The 25,272-nt window shown below is 39.3% G+C and overlaps 1 protein-coding gene across 1 annotated transcript in view; it reads left to right on the forward strand.

The window, feature by feature from the left end:
* LOC124716992 (nuclear RNA export factor 1-like) overlaps positions 1 to 25,272 on the forward strand; it is a 227,282-nt gene that overhangs the window by 154,790 nt on the left and 47,220 nt on the right. The window contains exon 11 of the mRNA XM_047243615.1: positions 5,604 to 5,830. Coding sequence (XP_047099571.1) covers positions 5,604 to 5,830 — 227 coding nt within the window. The remainder of the gene's footprint in view (positions 1 to 5,603; positions 5,831 to 25,272) is intronic.

Raw genomic sequence — 25,272 nt, forward strand, 5'->3', positions numbered from 1 at the left:
TTTCTTCGTCATCTGCAGAGCTAGTTGGCATATAAACTTGTACTACTGTAGTAGGCGTGGGCTTCGTATCTATCTTGGCCACAATAATGCGTTCATTATGCTGTTTGTAGTAGCTTACCCGCATTCCTATTTTCCTATTCATTATTAAACCTACTCCTGCATTACCCCTATTTGATTTTGTGTTTATAACCCTGTAGTCACCTGACCAGAAGTCTTGTTCCTCCTTCCACCGAACTTCACTAATTCCCACTATATCTAACTTCAACCTATCCATTTCCCTTTTTAAATTTTCTAACCTACCTGCCCGATTAAGGGATCTGACATTCCACGCTCCGATCCGTAGAACGCCAGTTTTCTTTCTCCTGATAACGACATCCTCTTGAGTAGTCCACGCCCGGAGATCCGAATGGGGGACTATTTTACCTCCGGAATATTTTACCCAAGAGGACGCCATCATCATGTAATCATACAGTAAAGCTGCATGCCCTCGGGAAAAATTACAGCTGTAGTTTCCCCTTGCTTTCAGCCGTTCGCAGTACCAGCACAGCAAAGCCGTTTTGGTTATTGTTACAAGGCCAGATCAGTCAATCATCCAGACTGTTGCCCTTGCAACAACTGAAAAGGCTGCTGCCCCTCTTCAGGAACCACACGCTTGTCTGGCCTCTCAACAGATACCCCTCCGTTGTGGTTGCACCTACGGTACGGCTATCTGTATCGCTGAGGCACGCAAGCCTCCCCACCAACGGCAAGGTCCATGGTTCATGGGGGGGGATATATATTTTTTTTTTTTTTTTTTTTTTTTTTTTTTTTTTTTTTTTTTTTTTTTTTTTTAAAAAATTGATTATTTTTCAAGATTCAATTTTGTTTATTTGTTGAAGAAAACATCTGAGGTAACTCAGATATTTGTAAACCTCAAAGCCATGATGGAAGAGCAGGCAGGGGGAAATATGTCAACGATGAGCTAAAAGGATTTATGGCTTCTAAGGATATCATCCACCAACTTACAGTACGTTATAATCCACAGCAAAATGGTGTTGCCAAGGCTAAGAGAACATTGGTTGAAAAGGCTCATACTACGATGTTCGATGCTAACCTACCAAATGAGTATTGGGTCGAAGCTATGTCTACAGCTACAGCTGCGTACCTATCAAATCGTTTACCATCCACCACACTCAGAGATAAGACGCCATATGAACTTTGGCATAGGAAGAAAGCCTTTTTTTTATCACATCTGGGAATTTTTGGCTGCAGTACAATTTTTCACATTCCAAAACCCCATTGCAAGAAGTGTGATAAGAAGTTGCAGAAGTCAAAATTTGTAGGCTACTGTCAGGCAACCAAAAGCTATTGATTCATCAATATGGAGACTGTCCAGATAATTGTCAGCAGGGATGTAAAATTGCTGGAGGATGGGAGTTTCTCTAGTTTGAAGACAGGGGAACATTACCTTGGGATTGGAACAAGAAGCAGTTCTTCAGGACATCAGTACTTTACAAACTGAAGAAGAAATTAAATCAGAAGACAGTGATAATGAACCCTTTTATGGCTTTGACAGTGATTTAATAGAAACTGAAGCTCAAGACAAGGGTCATGAGAATTGAAACATAGTTCAAGAGGTTACACCTCGAAGGTCAAACAGAGAACCAAAACCCAAGACATGGCTCAATCATGTTACTTACTATTTGGAACAAGCACTTCCATGTGAGGACATTGATATCAAAGAAGCTTTGAAAGGGGCAAATGGTGAAGAATGCAAAAAAGCAATGAAGAAAGAATTTCCATCCATAGTTCGTAATAATACATTTGAAGAAGTAGACCTGCCCAGGGGACACAAACCACTCACGACTAAGTGGGTATTAAAAATAAAGCCTGGGACTAGCAGTACACCAGAAACATTTAGGGCATGTCTAATTGTAAAAGGATGCACTCAAGTTCCGGGTGTTGATTATCAGGAAATCTTCACACCAGTGGTCAGGCATACATCCGTTAGATATCTCTTGTCAATGACAGCTCAAGAGATCCTGGAGATTGACCATGTTGACATGACTACTGCTTATCTCTATGGAGACTTGAATGAAGAAATTTATGTCATTCCACCAGAAAATTTTGTAACTCCTGGAGGCTGAAGAAAGCTGTTTATGGACTCAAACAGGCTGGAAGAAATTGGGATCAAAAAATTGATGAGGTATTAAGAAAACTGAAATTGAATAGATCAAACACTGATCCATATATCTATTTTCAAAGAGATGGCACCATATCTATTTTCACAGAGATGGCACCAAACTAGTCATCATAGCTTTATATGTCGGCAAAATGTTATTATTCTCTAATGACAGAAGTTTCTCGAATCACTTGATGAGATTTTTTTGAGGTAAAAGATTTGGGACAGGTATGCGATTGCCTAGGCATGGAAATTAAACAGGATTGTGATAAAGGAAAAAATTTGGATCTCCCAGAAATACTATGAAAAAAATTGTTCTGGAGAAATTTGGAATGAATGAAGCCAAGCCGGTGTCAACACCACTTGAACTTGGTTTGGACTTCGTAGCAGTCGAATCAGGTGATATCAAGCTACCATGTCAAGAAGCAATAGGAAGTCTTCTATATGGCATGTTGAGTCAGGTGTTATTAACATTGAACATCTGCCTTCTGAAGAAATGTTAGCCAATGCTTCCAGAAAACCATTTGGCAATGCCAGACATGAAACGTGTATAAGAACCGGTGGCCTTGTGAAGTAAGTGGAAGAGCGATAGGACATTTAGACTTCATAATTTGTGTCACTGTTAATTTAGGGGACATGTTAAAGTATGTAAATTGATATCGGCAATTTTTTTTTTTTTTTTTTTTTTACTCCATTGTGTTGTAATTATTTGGTGGTTATTATATATTCTGGGATGTTTAGTTCTTGATACACAAACTGATTAATTAGTAAAGCCTTATTTTAGAAAGCTTTCACGTTTATATTAAAAATGTTCAACAGATATGATGAGAATGTCAGTGTATCCCCACTTTGGTCTCAGCCATTTTGGGCTTATACTACAGTACTGATGTCAACTTGAGGGTAGAATCCTTTGCAGTATCAGAGTCGGCAGCTGTGGATCACATCTACGAGAGGCACCAAATTCAAGAGTTGATTTTAAAAAACAGAAATTCCAGAAGCAATGTGGCATTTTCTCTTTCTCAAGATATGTAGTATCCTACATAATGCCTGTTAAATTCTCAGAATTTTTCTGTTTGGTACTTTTGAGATGATGAAAATAGAAAGCAATTGCAATAAGAAATTAGACAAAGAAGTTAAAAAGCAAACATTGTTTATAAATCTTGTTACACTGAAAAGTGAAAGTTCTCCTTTCCAGACACTGTAATGCTGTGGACTAGTGTTAATAGGAAAAATATAAAACATTGAAATTGTCTGTTGATATTTCACCACTGAAGGTACCATTCCTATCAGAATATTATCATCTTTCAAATAAAATAAATAAAATACAACAAAACAGCTTTTCCCATTCATTAATATTTTATCAAAAGTCACATATGGAAAAGTCAACTGTTTTGCCACCAGTGGTGGCATATATTGTGGACCAGGAATGTTTTTACATAAAACTGTATAAGACAGTTTACTTACTCCCTGCCCACCCACCCTCTCACTCACTCACCCTCCCTTCCTGCATGCCTGAAGTAGTGAGGAGTATTCAGTAAGTGAACTTCCACAACAATGCATTTGTTCTTGACATTACTTGACTGCACTTGCAAATGCATCTGTTGATGCATATGTTTGCAAAATTGAAAATTGGTCAATGCAGAATGTCATGCATGCACCAGGTAGATGTGAGAATCATTAGACAGTGGTTTATAAACTGAAACAGGCCTATCATCAATGTCAATGTATTTTTAATTTTGACATAAGGTTTACAGCCCCAGTGGAATGATGATTTCAATCTTCAACACCCTCAATCTTTCTTTCCGTTCTTCATTGACTTAAGTTATCACAGAACTGGCTTTTCCAGTGCACAAGAAAAATGGCTATGCTGTGTCTATGCCTGTGTTTATGACCTTTTTAAAGCTCAAAAAAAATTTTTTTTCCTCTCTGAATAAACATGACTTCCAGAATACAGTGAAGTATTTTTATAAATTTACTCTTATATATTTTTAAAAAGTATAAGATGTCAATTATAAGAAATTAAGCCATTCCATTGCCTAAAATATTACTTTTCTTGTATTTAAACCACTATAAGTATACCTTATATGTTTTATGAAATGCAGACTAGCAAAACATGCATTAAAGTTTCCTTCATTTACGTTGAATAAAGAAAAAAAATTACGTGTATTCTACCTGACAACTCTTATTTCTTTCTAAACTCACTGTGTGCATTCTATCGTCATTGTCATCATTATCATCATCATCATCATCGTCGTCATCATCATCCATTAGCAGTTTGGGTATCTCTGTTCACACAATGGACCATGTCATCTTATATCAATGCTTCCCTGGGGTTGATACTGTAGCACTTTGCCTGGCAATCTGTTCTCTAGCATGCCAAGAACAAGCTGGTGCTATTTAGATTAGTGCTTTGTTCATCAGATACTTTTATGTATCATTGTTTTCATACACATTCATTTGTCAACCATCTCACATCCCTTAGGGAATGTAAAAAATTTCACCTGCTTACTGTCTACTCTGGCTTGATGTCAGACGTTTGTTTTCATATAGGAACATTTTTTTATTCTGTTTCTTTCCTCATTTGCTTATCAACATTTGTTTGTAATCTGGTGACAAATTACTGAACTGCAAATGTAGAAAGTACTATATGTGCATATCCAGTGCTTGAGTGGGAGCAACACTGCCAATTAATGTGTGTTAGGATACTTGATGTTTGTACAATGACTGTTGGAAATCAGTGTTGCTTGAGAGGAATATTGTCAGTTACAAGTTCTGAATCTCACAAGTAATCAGATCTGTAAAATGTGATAGAAAGTTATTTAGTTCTTCTTTGACATTCCCCACCAGTTGCTACTTGAGTTCAAAAGAATGAAATGTTTCTTTCATGGTAGTTAGGTGAAAATAAGTACAACATTTTATGCGGGTCAGTATTGTGAAGCAAAACTATGTACATGTTATCCATAATGTGCACCTTGCCAGTTTTCTTGATTCCTCTGTCAACAATGCAACTGCAAGAGATCCTTTGGTTGATAAGTGATTGCTCGAAGTTCCTCCTCATGGTGTTTTTGTTTGGTGTTGTGCAAGAATTTATGTCCCACCTATTCACTAGCTGCTTTCAGATTTATAAACATTTATTCATACCGATTTCCAATCTGTAGACTGCAACACACAATCTCTTTCACAACAAGAACTTGTTAATTGTTCTGTGGCGTTCCCACGTTTACATATTGTAGTGTGTGTAAAACGTCAAAGAATTCTCACTTGTATTAATGTTGTGTTTGGTCGTCTGACACATACACACATGCATTCACAAAACTATGATAAGCTGTTGAACTGTTTTTCCCTTATCCCCTTATCTCTTATATGCAGGGTGATTTTGTGATAAACAAAATGTGTTGTTAGTGTAACATTTGTAATTGTATGTGTTTTATTTTGTATTAAGGATGGGACTTACCTACACACCACAGCACATCTGCCTTACTGGAAGCCGAATTTCATTGTGAATGGTACTGGTGACCCAGGTGAATTTGCTGACCAGTTCATCGAGCACTTTTTCACACTCTATGATGACCCCGATCGAATGAAACTCCGTGGATTGTACCATGAGAAGGCTTACTTCTCACTTTGCAGTTTATATTTGGATGCACAATTTACAACTCCCAATGCAAGGTAAAAGGAAAGTCAGTCTCTCTCTCTCTCTCTCTCTCTCTCTCTCTCTCTTTCTCTCTCTCTCTTTTTTCTTTCTCACATAAACTGAAATGGCTTTGGAAGACAATGGAAACCACAAATTAGAATGACATGGGTTTGAGCGCCTTAACCACTACACCAGGCCACTCTGAGTTTATTTCCGGCAGTGGGGAAGGGTGGGGAGAGTTGTGTAGTATTTTAATACATTGAACTACAAGATTAGAACTCTCACATGAGACTGTGGAAAAAAAAAAAAAAAAAAAAAAAGGTTCAAATGGCTCTGAGCAGTATGGGACTTAACATCTGTAGTCATCAGTCCCCTAGAACTTAGAACTACTTAAACCTAAGTAACCTAAGGACATCTCACACATCCATGCCCGGGGCAGGATTCGAACCTACGACCGTAGCGGTCACGCTGTTCCAGACTGAATCGCCTAGAACTGCACGGCCACACCGGCCGGCTGAGACTGTGAAACTGGTAATATTCAGAATAATATTTCCAGAGTGAATTTTCACTCTACAGCAGATTATGTGTACCAGACTGGGACTCGAAGCTATGGGATGGGTCATAAGTCGGGCAGGGAAACTCAGTCAGTAGAGCATTTGGTCTGCGAAAGACAAATATCCCAGGTTTGAATCCCAGTCCAGCACACAGTTTCGATCTACCAGTAAGTTTAAAGATAATATTATTTTAAACATTGGTGATTTTCTTATATTAGACCAGCCCCTCAGGTTTGATATGTTGTCAGATTCCTTCTCACCCTGTATCAATGAGTGACTGACTTATTTCCATTGTAAAAAATGCCTGTGGCTTTGTCAAATGTTACACATCCATTATTTTGCTTGTATATTGCCTTCCTTTTCGGTTTCCAGAGGATCATTTCAGAAATTCTATGCACATAGAAATTTGAACCAAACACATTATTTCACACACACACAATCTTTTCTCTCTTTTACCAAATTAACAATTCCTTGATACCTCAGGGGCCAGATTTAGACTTTTAGTTCAATGTGCAAACTGGTTTTGTTTTGTGTTTTATAGTCATGACATTCACTGTTGTCTTTGTACAACGGAAAGTTATTACACACAAAGGTCAACAAGGAAAAAATATACTGTGAGGACCTGTGAAGGATCACCATTTTGCGAAATAAGTAACTTGTATGGTGAATATCACTCATTACCCTGATAGCTTCATACCTTTTTTTAATTTGGGAACTATCCTATGACATTAATGAATAAAAGAATCCAAAAGAGGCAGCTTTAATAGTATCTACTTCAGCCACAGAAGCAGTAATTCAAATGGTTCAAATGACTCTGAGCACTATGGGACTTAACATCTATGGTCATCAGTCCCCTAGAACTTAGAACTACTTAAACCTAACTAACCTAAGGACATCACACAACACCCAGTCATCACAAGGCAGAGAAAATCCCTGACCCCGCCGGGAATCAAACCCGGGCGCGGGAAGCAGTAATTCATAGTGCAAATATTGCTGAGCTATGTCTTTCAAAAAGATTAAGAATGTGGGTTGACCAGTTACATTTGCTGTCTCTATAAGGGCCCAGTAGTTTTGTATCCTCAGATTTTTAAGTTGGTTGATCTCTACACTTTTTCTTAATTTTTTCAAGGTTTCTTTGAGACATACGAAACCTCCTATAATGGGTTTTATCTGCATTGAGTAATAGACCATATGAAGAAAACCAGTTTAAAATTTTAAACTGTATGTATCTCGTTCAAGGTGGTTGCCAGACAATTCATCAGTGAGAATTGAAGTATCGTCTGCAAAAAGGAGAATTTACTCTTTATATCGAAACAGAGAGGGAGGTCATTAATGAAAAAAATAGCCTTGTGGCACACTGCAATTTAAGGTCTCCCACTCAAATGAGGCAGATTCTCTGAATGGGTCATCAGCATTACAGTCTGATTCCAGTCCTTTAGGTATTACTGAAGCCATGAATAAACAGTGCAGCCAAACCATATTATTTGGCCTTTTTCAAAAGAATTTGACGGTTTATGCAGTCAAAAGCTTTTGAGGGATCACAAAAAATACCTACTGGAGATATTCTTTTTTAATGGCTGCCAGATCTTGATTTTTAAATGAGAAAATTGCTTGTTCATCATAAAAACCAGCCCAAAACCCAAATTGACTATTGTTGAGGAATTTGTGGAAGTTGAGATGATGAGAAGTATCACTACAGCTAGTTTTAGTGGACCAGGGACAAATCCTTGGAGAAGTGTATTGAACATGGTGCATAAGACTGAACTCATATATTTCAATATTCCTTAGAAATATTGTCCGCATCAATGGACTTTTTATTTTTTAATGACTTAATTATTCTTTCAGTATCATTTATTGAATAGAAGATAAGGATATCTGTGGGGTTCTGTTGCTGATTACTTTCTGTAGAAGAACCAGTGCTTCATCCACTTCTCTGCTGCTGTCAAAAAATGTTTGTTCAATATTTCTGCAACCATTTCAAATTTCTTTATAATATTGTCACCTTTTTTAATTTATATTTGTGTCATGTTTCCTGTTTTTCTGCCAGTTTCCCTCTTTTATCACATTTCAAATTGTTTTTATTTTGTTTTCTAATTTTTCAGTTTTTATGCACATATTCTTAGGTTTATTTATTACCTTCCTTAGAGTGCTACAGCAAAGTTGTAGTGCTGCTATGAACAAGTTTTGAGAGAATTGTACATCATCCTCTTTGTTCTGAAAGATGTTTTTATTTCCGCAGTGAGCCAGATCTTCCTGTCTGTGGTTACATGGCTGATTCTAATTTTTTTTTTTTTTTTTTTTTTTTTTTTTTTTTTTTTTTTTTTTTTTTCGAAAAGGTAGCTTCAAAGAGAGACATTAATTCATTTACGTGTTACTGACATATGTTTCACTGTAAACTGGGCTCCAATCTATCTCTTGCAGGCTGTAGTTGAAATTTTTAAAGCTCTCATCAATCATCACCCTAAAAGATTTCCAATAACACTACGAACTGTCGCACAGATTAATGCCTGTCAGTGTAAGTCATTGACCATCATGGTTGGACATATAGTGATACCATTGACTCTTGGCTTATTTATAGGTATATTGTCAATCATATTTTGACAGTTATTAATACCCCTGGTTGGAAAATCCACCACTGGCATCACGTTAAAAGACTCAATTAAATGTTCTAAACCTACGTTACTATTCCTCTCATTTAAAAAATTTAAATTCAAATCACCTGCAGTTATTAAATTCTTGGATCATGTTACCTGTAGGAGCCCTGTAAAGTACTAACATTACAACTGGCAAGTCATTTATAGTAATCTGTACTCCACATATTTCAATATGTTCTCCATACAGTGACTCTTTAAATCTAATGCTTTGTAAGATATATTATTTTTTTACGTAAATTACACCACCACCTTTCTCAAAGATAGTTCTGGAGTAATGTGTTGCTAGACAGTAACCATTAAGCTGCAACATTTCAACATCTTTCCTGTGGTCTTCACTGACACATAATACATCAACCTTTACCCCTTGTGGATCCTCTAAGAGAATATAATTTCATTTATTTCACTTGTAAGTCCCTTTATATTTTGGTGAAAAATTGTCATTGCTATGTTATTTGCAGAACCTGCATCCTTTTGCCTAAAATAGGATCTGAGGGATTTGAAGCAATAGGCTCATTGTTAACTGTTTCACTGATATTTTTGCTTGAAAAATGGTGTGATGAGATTGCTTGAGCCAGTTGAGGGGAATATGTTTCGGGATGGAGCTGTTATTGTCTACTTCCACAGTTGTGCCAGTCAAAAGAGTACCTAATGCTTTATTTCCATATTAATTCTAGTAACAAAGAACAATCAGCAAAACAGAATGGCAACTTTAAATCAAGCATTGGTAAACATCTATAGAAACAAAGTTATTCATATTGCACAACAAACGTGCAACATCAACATTCAAGAAGGCACAAATTGCTGTCATTGACGTAACAATAGCTATAGCAAAGTTTATCAACTCAAAATCACGATGCTTGTATGGCCTGTCAAATTTTGTTATTGAAAAGATAGTGGACATTATACTAGACTCACTTTGTATATTAATAATTTAGATTTTTATGAGTTGTTCTTTTCCAGCCTGCTTAAAGATAACAGTAGTTGTCCCTGTACATAAAAAAGAGACAGGTTATTTGTTGATAATTACTGTCTTCTCAAAGTGTATGACTGTGTGTCATCGTAGATGCACTGAGGTGCTATGGTATTCGAGATGCAGAGCTCACTCTTGTAGAATTCTGTCTTGACAATAGCAAGCAGAAGATACACATTAATGGTATGAGCTTTGTATTCCCAAATATTTCAAGACACATGTCTCAAGGTTGTGTACTGGGACCCTTGTTGTTTATAATCCATATTAATGACATACCAAGTATCATGCCATGTAAATCTGTTCTTTCATTGTAATCAGAAATGACATAGGGGACCTAAAGGAACAAAGCCAACCTAAGAATTTGTAGTATCTGGTTTAAGGACAATGGATTACCTGTTAATCAGAATAAAACTGCAAATGTTATTTTTAATTTACGCAATACCAACAACAATTGTATGTCTATTAAACTTCTGTGTGTAAGCTTGAATTCCAAATTAACCTGGAAACTCCATACAGATTCTGTATGCACTACATTTTCAAGAGTCATATACCTGATACTTAGACTTGGAACATGTGTGAGTGAAAGCAGGTCATATTACGCATTTTTTTCATAGCCATATAACATACTTCATACTGCTTCGGGGCAGCTCCCCTAGTGCAGAGAGAGTTTTTATGTGACCAAGAAAGGCTGTCAGATGTGTATTGAGTGTCCTCAAAAACAATTTATCTTGTAGGCCACTTTTAAAGAAGCTGGGTGTCATGATAGTCCCATCATTATTTGTACTTAGTTGCCTGGTTTACACAAAAGAGAAGACAGAGCTACACATTAAGGCATTCATTTCACTGTACCAATACATGTGACAAAGAAAATATTGACCAACTGTTTAGAAGACTAAGCAAGACTCATAGAGGGAAAGACGAAAGGATGTGGGTTTTAAGGGAGAGGGTAAGGAGTCATTCCAATCCTGGGAGCAGAAAGACTTACCTTGGGGGGAAAAAAGGACAGCTATACACTTGCGCACACACACCCATATCCAACCGCACATACACAGACACAAGCAGACATTTGTAAAGGCAAAGAGTTTCGGCAGAGATGTCAGTCGAGGCAGAAGTACAGAGACAAAGATGTTGTTGAAAGACAGGTGAGTTATGAGCGGCGGCAACTTGAAATTAGCGGAGGTTGAGGTGTGGCAGATAACGAGAAGAGAGGATATACTGAAGGGCAAGTTCCTATCTCCGGAGTTCCGACAGGTTGGTGTTAGTGGGAAGTATCCAGATAACCCGGACGGTGTAACACTGTGCCAAGATGTGCTGGCCGTGCACCAAGGCATGTTTAGCCACAGGGTGATCCTCATTACCAACAAACACTATATAATGTTGTACAAAACTGACTTAAAAAGAAAGAAGGCTTTCTGTCTAATATAGGAATTGCTCAATTTTGCAAAAGAAATTAATTGTATTTTCGTATGAAAATCTACGCAATTTAACTGCTTTCTTTAATATAGTTATATGTATTATTATGTGTTGTTCAGTTTTACAAACTATTAACATCAGCAGCATGCAAAATGCTCAAAGATGAAAATATATAAAAAGCTGTCATCAGAACCTTGACGATACTCCCTCCATTTGGAGAAGTTGAGTCAGCACCTCGCTACAACACTTGAGTAGGTGTTTTATACTTGTTAACGAATCTGTCACCATATTTGTGGAAAAAGATGGACAAATTACAGATGTAGCTTTGATTAGGGTCACTAGTATCATAGGGAAAAAATTTCTCATGTCTTTCCAACAAACAAAACAGGATTTTTCCAATGAACTAAATGGATTCCTGTAGGACACCTTATCCACATTCCTCCAGATACTCAACAACTTCTCCCCCATGTACTTCACCTGGTCCTACTCAACCCAACAAGCCACCTTCCTAGATGTTGACCTCCACCTCAGAGATGGCTACATCAGTACCTCCATGCATATCAAACCTACTAATCACCAGCAACACCTCCACTTCAACTGCTGTCACTCATTCCATACCAAGAAGTCCCTTCCGTACAGCCTAGCCATTCTTGGTCGTCGCATCTGCAGTGACGAGCAGTCCCTCTCAAAATATACTGAGGGTCTCACTGAAGCCTTCACTGACCGTAATTATCCTCCCAACCTCGTTCAAAAACAAATCTCCCATGCCTTATCTTTCCAGTCTCCCAGTCCCACAGTCCAGCCACAGAGGAGCATTCCCCTTGTAACTCAGTACCATCTGGAACTGGAGCAACAGAATTACATACCCCACCAGGGTTTTGATTACCTCTCATCATGCCCTGAAATGAAAAATGTCCTGCCCTCTATCCTTCCCACCCCTCCAACAGTGATACTCTGCCATACACCGAACCTTCACAATATACTCATCCATCCTTACACAACCCCTGCTCCCAGTCCATTACCTCATGGCTCATACCCCTGTAATAGACCTAGACCTGTCTCATACATCCTCCCACCACCACCATCTACTCCAGTCCGGTCACAAATGTCACCTATCCCATCAAAGACAGGGCTACCTGTGAAACCAGTCATGTGATTTACAAGCTAAGCTGTAACCACTGTGCTGCATTCTATGTAGGCATGACAACCAACAAGCTGTCTGTCCGCATGGATGGCCACCAACAAACTGTGGCCAAAAAACAAGTGGACCACCCTGTTGCTGAACACGCTGCCAAACATGGTGTCCTTTATCTCAATGACTGCTTCACAGCCTGTGCCATATGGATCCTTTCCACCAACACCAGATTTTCTGAATTGCTCAGGTGGGATCTTCCCCACAGTACATACTACATTCCCCTAACCCTCCTGGCCCCAACCTTCATTAGTCACTGCCCTCAACCATCCAGCCCCCTCGCTGTTCTCATTCCAGCACTACACAGCCATCGTTTCACTGCCACACCCAGTCTTTTAATTTCTTTTTATTTCTCTCCTTTCCACTACCTACCCCCTCCCCACCTTTTGTCCTGCCCTCCATCTAAACTGCAGCACTTTGCTGTCCACCACCCTCACCACACTATCCCTCCCCCTCCCCACCCCAGCCTCCTCCTTACCCACACCCAGTCGCCACTCCAATCATGCACTGGTGCTGCAGCTCATAGTATGGTTTCAGTTGACTGAGACTGCAGGCGTTTGTGCAAGTCGCGTTTGTGTGTGTGTGTGTGTGTGTGTGTGTGTGTGTGTGTGCGACTCACCATCTCCGATATATGGTGAGTAGCAACTTCCCTTCTCTAATATTGTTACATTACATCCTGGATTTTCCATTGTTTGATTTTTGCTGTAGGTTTGGTTATAGAAAATTACTATTGGTAGTATGACTTCCTCCTGCAGGTAACTGTATATTGAAAGATGTACTTTGTTGACAGTGTGTTGTATACTTTTCATCAGATTACTCAGGAAAAAAGGTGAGTTGAAGGGAAAGGGAATCCAACAACAGTGTCAGGGCTAGCGAGAGCAGCTACCTCACGGTACACACCCAATATAAATCTTCTTCAGACTTTGTTTGGCACTGGTCTATGCACTTGTTGTCAGACAGCCTCTTAGATTAAAAACAAGTACCAAACTGGGGCTCGAGCTAGAGTACGAACCTCAGTCCGACATTCAGTGCTAATCTATTAGGAAACTTCTGCATACTGTTCATGTTCGAGTTTTCTCTCTCCAATCCCACTGAGTGAGGTGTGGCAGTGGTTAAGATAGTGGACTGGAATGAATTCCAGAGCACAACAGTTCAGTCATGAAGGTTCTTTTGAAAGAGAGACTACCAATTTCCTTCCCAAAACTGAGCTCATATTTTGTCTCTAATGAACTTGTTGACAAATGCAAAACGTTTCCTTCCCTCCAAATCAGATTAGTTCAGTTCTTCTTCTAAAACTTCATAAATTTTCTGCTCGCTCAACAAAAGTGATGTGTGTGTGAGAAGCAATATAGGGAATGGTGATAACTAGCAGATACACAATTGTCATGCTGCCCTCAGCATGTAGTGGTGCCGTCGATCACTACAGCCATTGTGGTTCCCTACTATATCTATTAAACTAATTTGAGAAACTGTCTCCTCAGTACCACTGGTCGTGGAGCAGCTTTTCCAAAGACAGGTGTTTCATGTTGTTTCAATTGGAGCCTCTAATTTAATAAATAGGGAACAAGGGAATTTCATTCAACTAGTCTCTCTGGTATCAGGATAATGTTGCTTTTTCGAATCACATATGTAGGGTGACTCATCTGTTCACTTCATACACTAAAGGTTTTGTTGATAATCTGTTATCACTTTGATAAAAAGTCACAATAGGCTCTTAAAATTGTGACCTGTGTATTTGTTTTTCAATAACAGAGATATGGGCACATAATTCATGTCTTCAAATTGAATTATGCAAAATATAGTTCTGGGTGAGTTCTGGTGTTTAATCTGCATTGGGTGACAAATTCTGTGAGTTTGTGTATTGTCAAGCATCAGTAAAAATCCATTTTAGGCTTATAAACATTTAAAATTTGCCAGTGTAAATGTTTTATGATCATTATAAAGTAAACAAACTTCAGCTTAAGCCCAGATATGCCTGATTTATGCAGATTTTAATTCTGCTGTGCTTCAGTCAAATTCCCAGGAGTGCAGGACCCAGTTAATTGAGTATTTATATTTCAGCGGGGCATGTTATTGCTGAGGGAACATGAGTGGTTCACCATTCTTGAGCAAGCCGCCCCCCCCCCCCCCACACACACACACATATACACATACACACTACACACCCTCTCCCTCTCTCCCTCAAATGTAATAGTGTTGTCAGATAAAGGACTTTCCAATGAATAATTTGTAAACCTATGTAAAATTCAATGGGTGGGGAGATCAAGTAACTAATGGGGAAGTTCTGAATCAGAGTTGGGAAGAAGAAATTTACTGCACGTCTTGACTAAAGGGAGGGATCGGTTGGTAAGACACATCTGGAAACAAGAAGAAATTATCAGTTTGATAATGGAGGGAAGTGGGGGGGGAGTAAGGTTCATAGAGGGATACCAAGGCATGTGTGTGGTAAGCAGGTTTGACTGGGTGTAGGTTGCAGTTGTTATTTGGAAATAAGAAGCTTGCATAGGATAGAGCAGCACAGAGAGAGGTGCATCAAAACAATCTGCGGACTGAAGACCACAACACCTATACTAATCATAAAACTGTGAAACCACAGTGTCTGTCTGAGTGAACATGCTAATCTCCAGATGAATTTTCATGGGGTTTTCACAGATCACTTGGGGCAACATATAACCTTATTTCATCAAAATCAGATCATGAAAAGAAAAGAAAAAATATTGTAATTTAAAGTGTCATCTAAAATCATCTGCTGCTCTGAATAGTTTGGAGGTGTACGTTAGTGACAACATAGTACATCAAAGAACCAATAGATGGCACTGCAATTCCCCCTCCCCCCACTCCTCCCAGTGACAAGAGTTTTGTCAGAACTTTACATCACTGACAGAATCAAGTGCCACAGTATTATCGTTACAAACACAAACTAACGTTGAATTTTCTTGGCTACAGTATGCAGATTTACTGATTTTGCTGTGTCCATTAAAAACTTGATGAATTTGCTGTGCTTCTTTCAACAAGTTTCATTTATATTTTACTTCTTGGCTAGGAACAATGAATTTATTGAGAAGGTGATCCATTTTTACTGATTGAGGTGCAGAACCCAAAAAAAAGAAAAGAAAAAAATGGTGGTATGCAAAGGCTCTTCTTTAACTTCCGTTGTGCGAAGCTCAGACATATAATTAGCCAACAGTAAACATCAACTTATGTATGACATGTGGAGGATACTGGAATACTGAGTCCCACCCACTTTCTTTCATCACGTGACTGTATCTGTGGTGTCACTGCCAGACACCACACTTGCTAGGTGGTAGCCTTTAAATCGGCCGCGGTCCGGTAGTATACGTCGTACCCGCGTGTCGCCACTGTCAGTGATTGCAGACTGAGCGCCACCACACGGCAGGTCTAAAGAGACTTCCTAGCACTCGCCCCAGTTGTACAGCCGACTTTGCTAGCGATGCTACACTGACAAATACGCTCTCATTTGCCGAGACGATAGTTAGCATAGCCTTCAGCTACGTCATTTGCTACGACCTAGCAAGGGGCCACTACCAGTTTATGTTGAGAATGTATCAACAAGAGCGATGTACACCAATTATGGATTAAAGTTAAGTATTCTACCAGTTACCTCCTGTTTTGCTAGTCTTATTTCTCTGACCTGTTCCAGACCTCATGCCAGCCTGCGTGAGCTTAAACGCGTGCCTTTCGGCTTCCTCCAAACTCCGTGAAGTGGCTCCTGCCAATTCACAACAGTATCGTCCCCTTCCTCACCGCTTCCTATGAGAACAATGTGTATTATTGGAGGAGCACATAAGTCAGATCCAAATTCACTTAAAAGTTAATTGTGTCTGCTCTCTATCTGTGCTCGAGTTAGACTTACATCCTGACTGTTTCTTGTGGCCAGCCTGTCATTTGCTAGTCTGCCTCTTACAGTAGTAATGCATATAACTACAGGGTGTACGTTAACTGGAAATCTGAGACTTACTCACCTGTTAACCAGATGCTTTGACCTGCCCTGTTGTACATAGAAGGCAGTATCTGGGATAGAGCTGGTTGCCAGCTTTTTGTACATTGTACAAAATTATTAAGGCTTTCACAGACACTTGTAGATGTTTTTCCTGTCGGCTTGTGTCTCAACAGCTTTGGCTAACTTTTCTTTAATAATTTTTCTGATGTTTTACCAGCTCGAGTATGTGACATTATCAGAGGTTCACCTTCAATTGCTGGTGGCAGACCAGTGCAGAAATTGTCCTACCAGAATCCATGCTGTGACACCGACCACGTGATACAGTTTGTTGACACACACATTCTTGCTGTAAAAAAACAGCTACCACACCCACTTATTCGGGAGAGCCCTACAAATTCACAAAAATGACTGTAGATTCATGAAGAAAGAAGAAAGCCTCGAGGCAAACAGACCCCAAATTTTGTGCTGCAGGAAATGATTGTTGCGGGTAATTGGGAGGGGGGAAGAGCAGTCGTAATGACCGGGGAAAACACTCTGACATTCGTGCAACAAGGTTCTCCTCCTGTCAGCTGCAAGCAGGGTCGGATGAACCATTGACACTGCAAGGCCCTCATGTTGATGTATCATGAGAAAAATCATTAAATAAATAGCTCAAGATCCCAAGACAAAGGCTGACTGGCAGTGTTTCGTTTATATTTTATTCTTATACAAATGTTGTCCAGTTTCTGATTGATAAATGACTTGTTATGATATTCTTCTCGGGTGTGCAGCCGTATAATGCAGTCATCTTGACACAGAATTTTAATGGACCAACTGGTGACAATCTTCAGGTAGGTAGGCTGATGCGCAATTTAACCGGAACTGAGTTTCCAACAGAATCAGTAGTTCATTTATACACTGGAGCTGACCACACCAGAGGTGCGTGAGCAGCAGTGTTACTGCCATGAAGCACAAGTGAACCAGTAGTGCACCGGGGGAAGAAATAAGCAAAATGGTATATTACTAGCAGAATGCTAATTAACTCCGTATCTGCACTCAGTGACGCCTATAGGCTGAGGATGACACGGCGGTCAGTCAGTGCCGTTAGGGTCTTCCGAAACTCTTTAAGATGGAGTTTTAATTAGGCCATCTCAAAGTTGTTTTTAAGCACAATGGTTACACTCACCAACAAATATGTTGTGTTCACAGTTTGGACCACCAGGCAAACCATAGAGAATACTTTTAAATCTGTTCCTTTTTTACCTTTTGCTGGAAGTGTTTCCTCAAAAATTTCAAGAATTTTAAGAAGAATGATATAAAAAGTGTATTTATGCCACCGACTAAGATTAGAGCACTTCGTGGTTCAGTAAATGATGACTTGGGACTGATGAAACCTGCAGTATACGAAGTTCTTTGTCATTTTGGGTTGGCTTACATTGACAAAACTGTCTTTACTACTCAGAGCTGATGAACATCATTGTCACACTCATTTGCTCCTGCGAGGGAAATCCACAGTGGCAGAACACTGTCCTAAAGAGGGCATAGGATGATGTATAATGAGGTGCAAATGATTGCTCTTGCTTCCCGCTAATGAGAATGTGTTCTAAAGGAATCTATTGAAATTTGGCTGTCTGGTACTATTATTAACAGGGATAAAGGCTTCCCTAAGTAAGATATGGAACCCAGTTTTATCTAATCTTAAAAGACGATCTTTGTTTCGATGAGTGAATTCCTTTAATTAGTGTTCTGCTAGCGATATATCGTTTTGCCACGGCTAGGTCACTCTTCAGGGCAGCAGTGCTACTGCTTGTGCATGCTTGGTGGGGCAGCCACAGTGTATAAAGGAGCCATCAATTCTTTGGAAACTCTGTTCTGGCGAGTTTGTGCATCAGCATACCCACCTGAAGATGGTGGCCAGTTGGTCCATTGAAATACTTTAAGTTGAGTACATTATCCGGCTGGATATACTAGAAGGCTATGCAATCACAAATAATGTGCGCGTAGTGCAGTACTGCAATACTTGCTGTACTGTGGAATTGTCCCCGTAAAGTGTTATTCTAACTGTAGCTGTACCCAGGGCAGATCTCAGAGAATTATATGAGTTGTTACCCAGAATATCTGAGAATTTCATTATGCCGGTCAAACCAGTAGCAGTACAACATTCTGCTGTTAGATGTCTCAAGGTACGTGTCTTAGTTACTGTGGAACAAAGTTGTATCTTTGACGCATGCAGTTTTGGGTTTTAGTGGTGCGTGTCAGGACGTGCTTCAGTGCTTCTGCAAATTGTGGAATGGAAAATGTGAAGGAGCAATGGATTTGCATCAAACTGTGTTTCAAGTTGAAGAAAACTATAGCTGAAACCCAGTGCATGCTGACGGGCATTTGGTGAGAGTGCACAAATCAAGCAAGAATATTTGAGTGGTTCTAGTACTTCAAGGAAGGCTCACAATCTGTGGAAGATAACCGTCAACATGCACAACACCAGAAATGATTACAAAAATGCGAAACACAATTCATGAAGACCGAAGGCAGTTAATTCATGATGTCTGTAATGGACTCGGGCTGTTGTATGGTATGTGACAGTGAATTCTAACTGATGAACTGAATACAAGACAAATTGCTGCAATGTTTAGCACTCACCTTCTCAGCATCAACCCATGAGAACTCAGATTGAGACATATTCTGAGCTCCACCAAAGAGTTTGAGATTGTTCAGAATTATTATCCAGAGCTACAAGAAGTGATGACCCTTGTGTCTGTGGCTATGATCCAGAAATGAAGTAGCAATCATCACAATGGAAAACGCCACCTTCTCCAAGGGCAGAAAAAGCTCGACAGGTTTGCAGCAACATGAAGTCAGTGCTGATCATTTATCTCAACATTCAGGGAATAGTGCATAAGGAGTTTGTTCCACTTGATCAGACTGCAAATGGCAGTTTTACTACGTGGTTTTCAGGTGACTGAGGGAAAAGTTGAGCACAAATGCCCAAAGCTGTAGAAAAAGAAAAGCTGTTGGTGCACTACGACAACACACACACACCTGCGCACACCTCACTCATTTTGAATGAATTGCTGGCTAAAACAACATAGAAATGGTCCCCCAACCACCCTACTTGCCAGACCTAGCCCCATACAATGTCTGCCTGTTACTGAAGATGAAAATCACTTTGGAAGGGTGACATTTTGATTTGACTGAAGACATCAGAGTGGAACTGCAACAGGTCCCGAACATCCTTCAGCCTGCAGACTTCCAGGAATGCTTCCAAAAATGAGAACAACACTGGGATTATTGTGTGCATGCCCAAGGTGACTACTTTGAAGGTTACGGAGGACATTGGGATGCAAGCATAGTTTTTTAATTTTTACAGTGAAATTCTCGTATATTTTGGGTGTTATGTGGTGCTTAAAATTCTGTGTCTTTAATGATGCTGTATTGGAAGCTCTTTATCTGTCTTATGCCATTAGACCAAGTACTTAAGAAATTTGATCCACTCACCACAGATGAGGCCTTGTTGTGTAGTATGACCATGGGTCTGTGTATTTGTATAACCTGGAAAAAGACAATGGCAGACAAAATGTTGGAGGACTGCTTGTTTCTCTGCTATGCAGAAAGTAAGCAAGAATCGTAAAAATGCATAGTGACTTTCCCTTTCTTGCAGATTTGTTGATACCTTACTGCAAATTATCTTAAGTAAACCAGCTATTTCAAGGCAACGAAGAGGTATCTGAATTGCTCTTGAAAGCCAAAGGTGAGAAAAGCATGGAAAAAATGCAACAAAGGCGATAAAATTTAGACAAACCCCAAGCCAAAAAATTGAGCATTCCTTAGCAAATAGAACTGGGTACATTTTCAGAAGAGGAAGAAATCATCAGGTATGAAAGTTGATTATTGTCTCACCTCAATGAAGTGTTATATGACTGGTATGATTTGTTTACAGCACCTGAGAGTGAACTCGGCCAAGGATTCTCCAGTGTCAAGTATTTGGCCAAGTAGTCCATGAGCGTAATGTGCAAGCGAGTGAATACAGGTACTTGCATTATACACATTGTCCAAACATACTGATTGAAGTTTCCCGTAATTTCCTCAGATCGTTCATGCTGAAAGTTAGCACAGTTCTAGTAACATCTCAGAGCCATCAGCTTTCCAACTCAGGCTCGCATTGTGCGTGAATTGTGTTGTGGATGCTAACTGAAAAATTCTTAAGAAAAACAGTTGCAAATTTTTGATACAGACACTGACTCAGAATGGTAGATTTTTCAGTATCAGAAAATTCTTATGTGCAGTATCTTACAGTATTTCAGGATTTCATCCTGGGGCTACTACTTTTCCAGATATATGTTAATGACATTTTCCTTCAAATGTATCAGATAATTCTACAGCCATTTTGTTTGTGGATGAGTTGGCTTGGCCATTGTAGATACACGTGAGGAATGGCATAATATAAAGAATCATGATTTGGGGAGAAACACAGCAAATAGATCAACTATTAACTGCAGCACAACTCTGTATCTCCATTGGTTTTACAGTAAATTCAGTTTGCATTCAAATTCATCATTTTAGACAATAGAAGACAGTGTGTGAACAGACAGTATTTATTTTATTAAGATTCATTACTGGTTTCAGCTTTTCAGCTACCATTAGGTCTAACACATAGGCGTGTAATTAGCACTGACATGTATAATCTAACCCAGTAGAAATGTCCGGGTTTGCTCAAGAGGTACAGGTGCCCTCATTTCATATTCTTCTTCTTCTTTTTACCAAGGTTTCATGATTAGTGGAGTCAAGATCTCTGTGAGTGGTAGTAGAGGGGAAACATTCGTGGATGGCAAACATTCATGACCTCTTGCAGAAGCTGAAAGCAGCCAATTCTGGTGTTAGGATATTTTATAGACTCATCACCAGCAATACACTGAAACTTGGGTGCATCATACACTTTCATTCCTTGACACCGTAGGAAATTATTTTGGGACAAATGATCGAAAGCACGAAAAGTTACATGGACTGTGGTTGGTACTCATCCACACGAGTAATAAAAGGAATACGCTAAACTTCAGTTACATGATAAATCACAGAAACCTAAAAGCTGTATATTCAACTAAATACTTAGGGATTAGAATTACAGTTAACTTAAATTGGAATGATCTCTTAGATAATGTTGTGGGGAGAGCAAACGAAAGACTGTGATTTATGGGAGAACACGTAGAAAATGTGACAGGTCTACTAAACCGACTGCTTATACTCCATTTGTCTGCCCTTTTCTGGAGTATTGCTGTACAGTGTGGTGTCTGTATCAGCTAGGATTGACAGAGGACATCGAAAAAATCCTAAGTAGTGCAGTTCGTTTGTATAATGGTGATATAGGGGAGAGGGTGCCACAGCTACGATACACGAATTGGGGTGGCAATTATTAAAAAAGTCTTTTTTTGTGGCAGAATCTTCTCATGAAATTTCAATCACCAACTTTTTTCTCATAGTGTGAAAATATTTTGTTGGCACCCACGTACATAGGGAGAAATGATCATCAATTCATCATAATAAAATAGCAATCAGAGCTTGCATGGAAAGATTTTAGTATTTGTTTTCTGTGCATACTGTTCCAGAGTGGAGCAGTAGAGAACTAGCTTGAAGATGGTTCGATGAACCCTCTGCCAGCCACTTAATTGTGAATTGCAGAGTAACCGTGTAGATGAAGATGTAGATCGTGATAATTTGTGACCCTCGTGCATGCCTGTGTGTACCTTTTGTCTGCAGTGCACTCCTCTGACATTTGAAAAGTATTTTGTTGCAGTACTGCTGCTGGACTTGTGGCTCACTTTCATTTGCTAACATTTCAACAGATATCTTCTTAATGTACAATATATATGACTTCATTGTCAGTTAGATGTGAATGTTTTTTAGTTTACACACATCACACATAACAGTTTGCTGTAAACTCAACAAATGACATTTCCAGTATTATTTCCATAGGTCATGTGTGTTTCCACTGTGCTGTGAAATTGTATGAGGCATGTTAAAAAGTTAAGAGAACTCAGTTGTTTTAAAAATTTATAAAACATTTACAGATTTGCAGAGGTACATCCAGAAAGCTGTTTGTCAACCTAGTCACATTCATTCTCGATGTACTTGTGTGCCGAAGGATGAATTTTCTGTACCTTCATAAAAAAGGTCTCACCCTGCGTCTTCAGCCCACTGTTTGGCCACACTCTGGATCGCATCACCGGTAGGAATCCTTTTTGCACCCATAAACAACCTCAGAAAGGTGAAGGTGTCAAATCATGACTGTCTAGCCAATCAATGTTCACTACAAACCATTTCTCTGATCTAGTTCACCATCTCGTTTGCCATAGTTGGAGGGCACTCACTTTTTAGTTCACTGTGAACATTTGTTCTGCCAGCTTTAAACTCACAACCCCAATTGTACTTATTGGATGTTTTGTCACACCATCCCCCTAAACAATTTTTATTTTGTTAAAAGTCTGAAATCGTGTGTATCTCTTGACACTAAGAAACTGGATTATGTTCCTCAACTCACAGCTGGCAGGATTAGGAATAGACACACTAATTTCAGCACGGCACTAGAACAAGAATTTTCAGCCGATTGATACAAACATCCCAACTGCCAACACATTGTCCTAAAATGCAGTGCTACCATCTTTGTCCAAAACAAAAAAAATCGCTCTGAGTGTGCGTCAGAGGCTCTTTACACTTTCTTTCTGGAGGTGCCTCGTACCATTATTTTTGACTTCTGACTCATCACCCTCATTAAACTACTTAAAAATGTCTGAAAATTATTTTTAATACCAGTTGTTCCAATCCACAAAACACCTGTAGTTATGAAACTTCCTGGCAGATTAAAACTGTGTGCCCGACCGAGACTCGAACTCAGGACCTTTGCCTTTCGCGGGCAAGTGCTCTACCAACTGAGCTACCGAAGCACGACTCACGCCCGGTACTCACAGCTTTACTTCTGCCAGTATCTCGTCTCCTACCTTCCAAACTTTACAGAAGCTCTCTTGCGAACCTTGCAGAACTAGCACTCCTGAAAGAAAGGATATAGCGGAGACATGGCTTAGCCACAGCCTGGGGGATGTTTCCAGAATGAGATTTTCACTCTGCAGCGGAGTGTGCGCTGATATGAAACTTCCTGGCAGTTTTAATCTTCCATCTAGGCCTGTTCCAAGGATATGAGCCACGAGGCAAGGGGTTGGGAGCAGGTTTTATGTAGGGATGGACGAGCATATTGTGTAGGACCAGAGGGTGACAGAAAACCATTCCTATCAGGCACTGCTGCTTGCTAGCCTCAGGAGCCAGAGACTGTGGTCCTTTTTTTGTGAGTTGCATTTGCATGAGTATGTGTGTATGTTGTCTGTTTCCGAACAGAGGCCCCATTGGCCGAAAGCTCAGTCTGACAGTCGTTCTGTTGTGTCTATCTGCAACTCAGCATCTCCACTATATGGTGAGTAGCGACTACCCTTTTCATAACATTGTCACTTTCCATCCTGGATGGTGAGTAGCAACTATCCTTTTCATAACATTGTTACTTTCCGTCCCAGATTTTCTGTATTTAGTTTTAGTACAGAGATATGTGGATATAATGGTTATAACGAGTGAGTTGAATTTTATTAATATTTAATGGAGAAAATCAGATATCTTAATTCATCTTTCAGAATAATTACAGAAGCCATAAATCTGATTGTAATTCAGATTTTTAATATTCATGACTTCTTATATGAATATGACCGAAATTCACCAAAAATACAAAAGTCATTATCTTTCTTATAAAATAAATATTCTTACATTAACTTCATGTATTATTTCTGTCTATAAAACCTATGATTATTTGGTTCTAACATCAAAATTATATAAGTACAGAAGTACAGTTGTGATCTCATTTGATCGTTTTATGAGCCAATTTTTATTGGTTTCCCCAGATGCATTGACCAGTCCATATTGGCAGCAGTAAATACTCCCAACCATCCCATTATTTGTCCAAAACCCAGAATGGAAAAAGCTGAAAATAGCGAGCATGTCAGGAGCATTGAGCACCCTGTGTGTAGAATGCAACATTCTTGGCACATCCTCCAAGTTTTGCATGTTCCAGTAGAAACACTAACAGTTGGGAATTCCCATGCTGACAGTTGAAATGGAACATGGATGGCTTTTGGTATGGTGTTAATGTTACATATCCTGTGTAACTCTTTGATGTCCAGTGTTAACAGATTTATTTAGTAAATTTCTCTCGATCACCTCTCTTGACATTTTCTGAGTGGTCCTGCTAGTCAGTTCCACTTAACCGCAGTTTTTACAGGACTTTGTCTCCTTGTGCGTGAATGGCTGCTGAGAGAGAGTGATAATTGTCTTCCAAGCTGATTGAATGACTAAGCTTTAATCCTTGCGTATTGACACTTTCTTTTACAGATCATCATCTCTCAGTATACAATTTCTTGTACAATATGGGTTAACAGATCTTTTTAAAAACTAATGTTGCTTGACAAGATCAAGACAAGAAGTTTTCCTACACAAACGAGTTCGACAGCCATTTTTCAGGTGTTTGTCATGGCAGCCATTGTAGCCGTGACCTCTTTTCTTTTCCTCCTTGCCCTCTAAACACCTTCAAACCATGATGCCAAGGAATAAGCAGTCCCACTCAACAGGTGGAGATCTCCACTCGCAGATGCTTGATCGTTGTCCTCCTTTGTAGATGTGATGGGTTTAAGAGTTTAAGATGTTCTCCCATGTGTTCATATCATAATA

This window comes from Schistocerca piceifrons, chromosome 9, assembly GCF_021461385.2.
Source record: "Schistocerca piceifrons isolate TAMUIC-IGC-003096 chromosome 9, iqSchPice1.1, whole genome shotgun sequence".
NCBI classification, from domain to species: Eukaryota; Metazoa; Arthropoda; class Insecta; order Orthoptera; family Acrididae; genus Schistocerca; species Schistocerca piceifrons.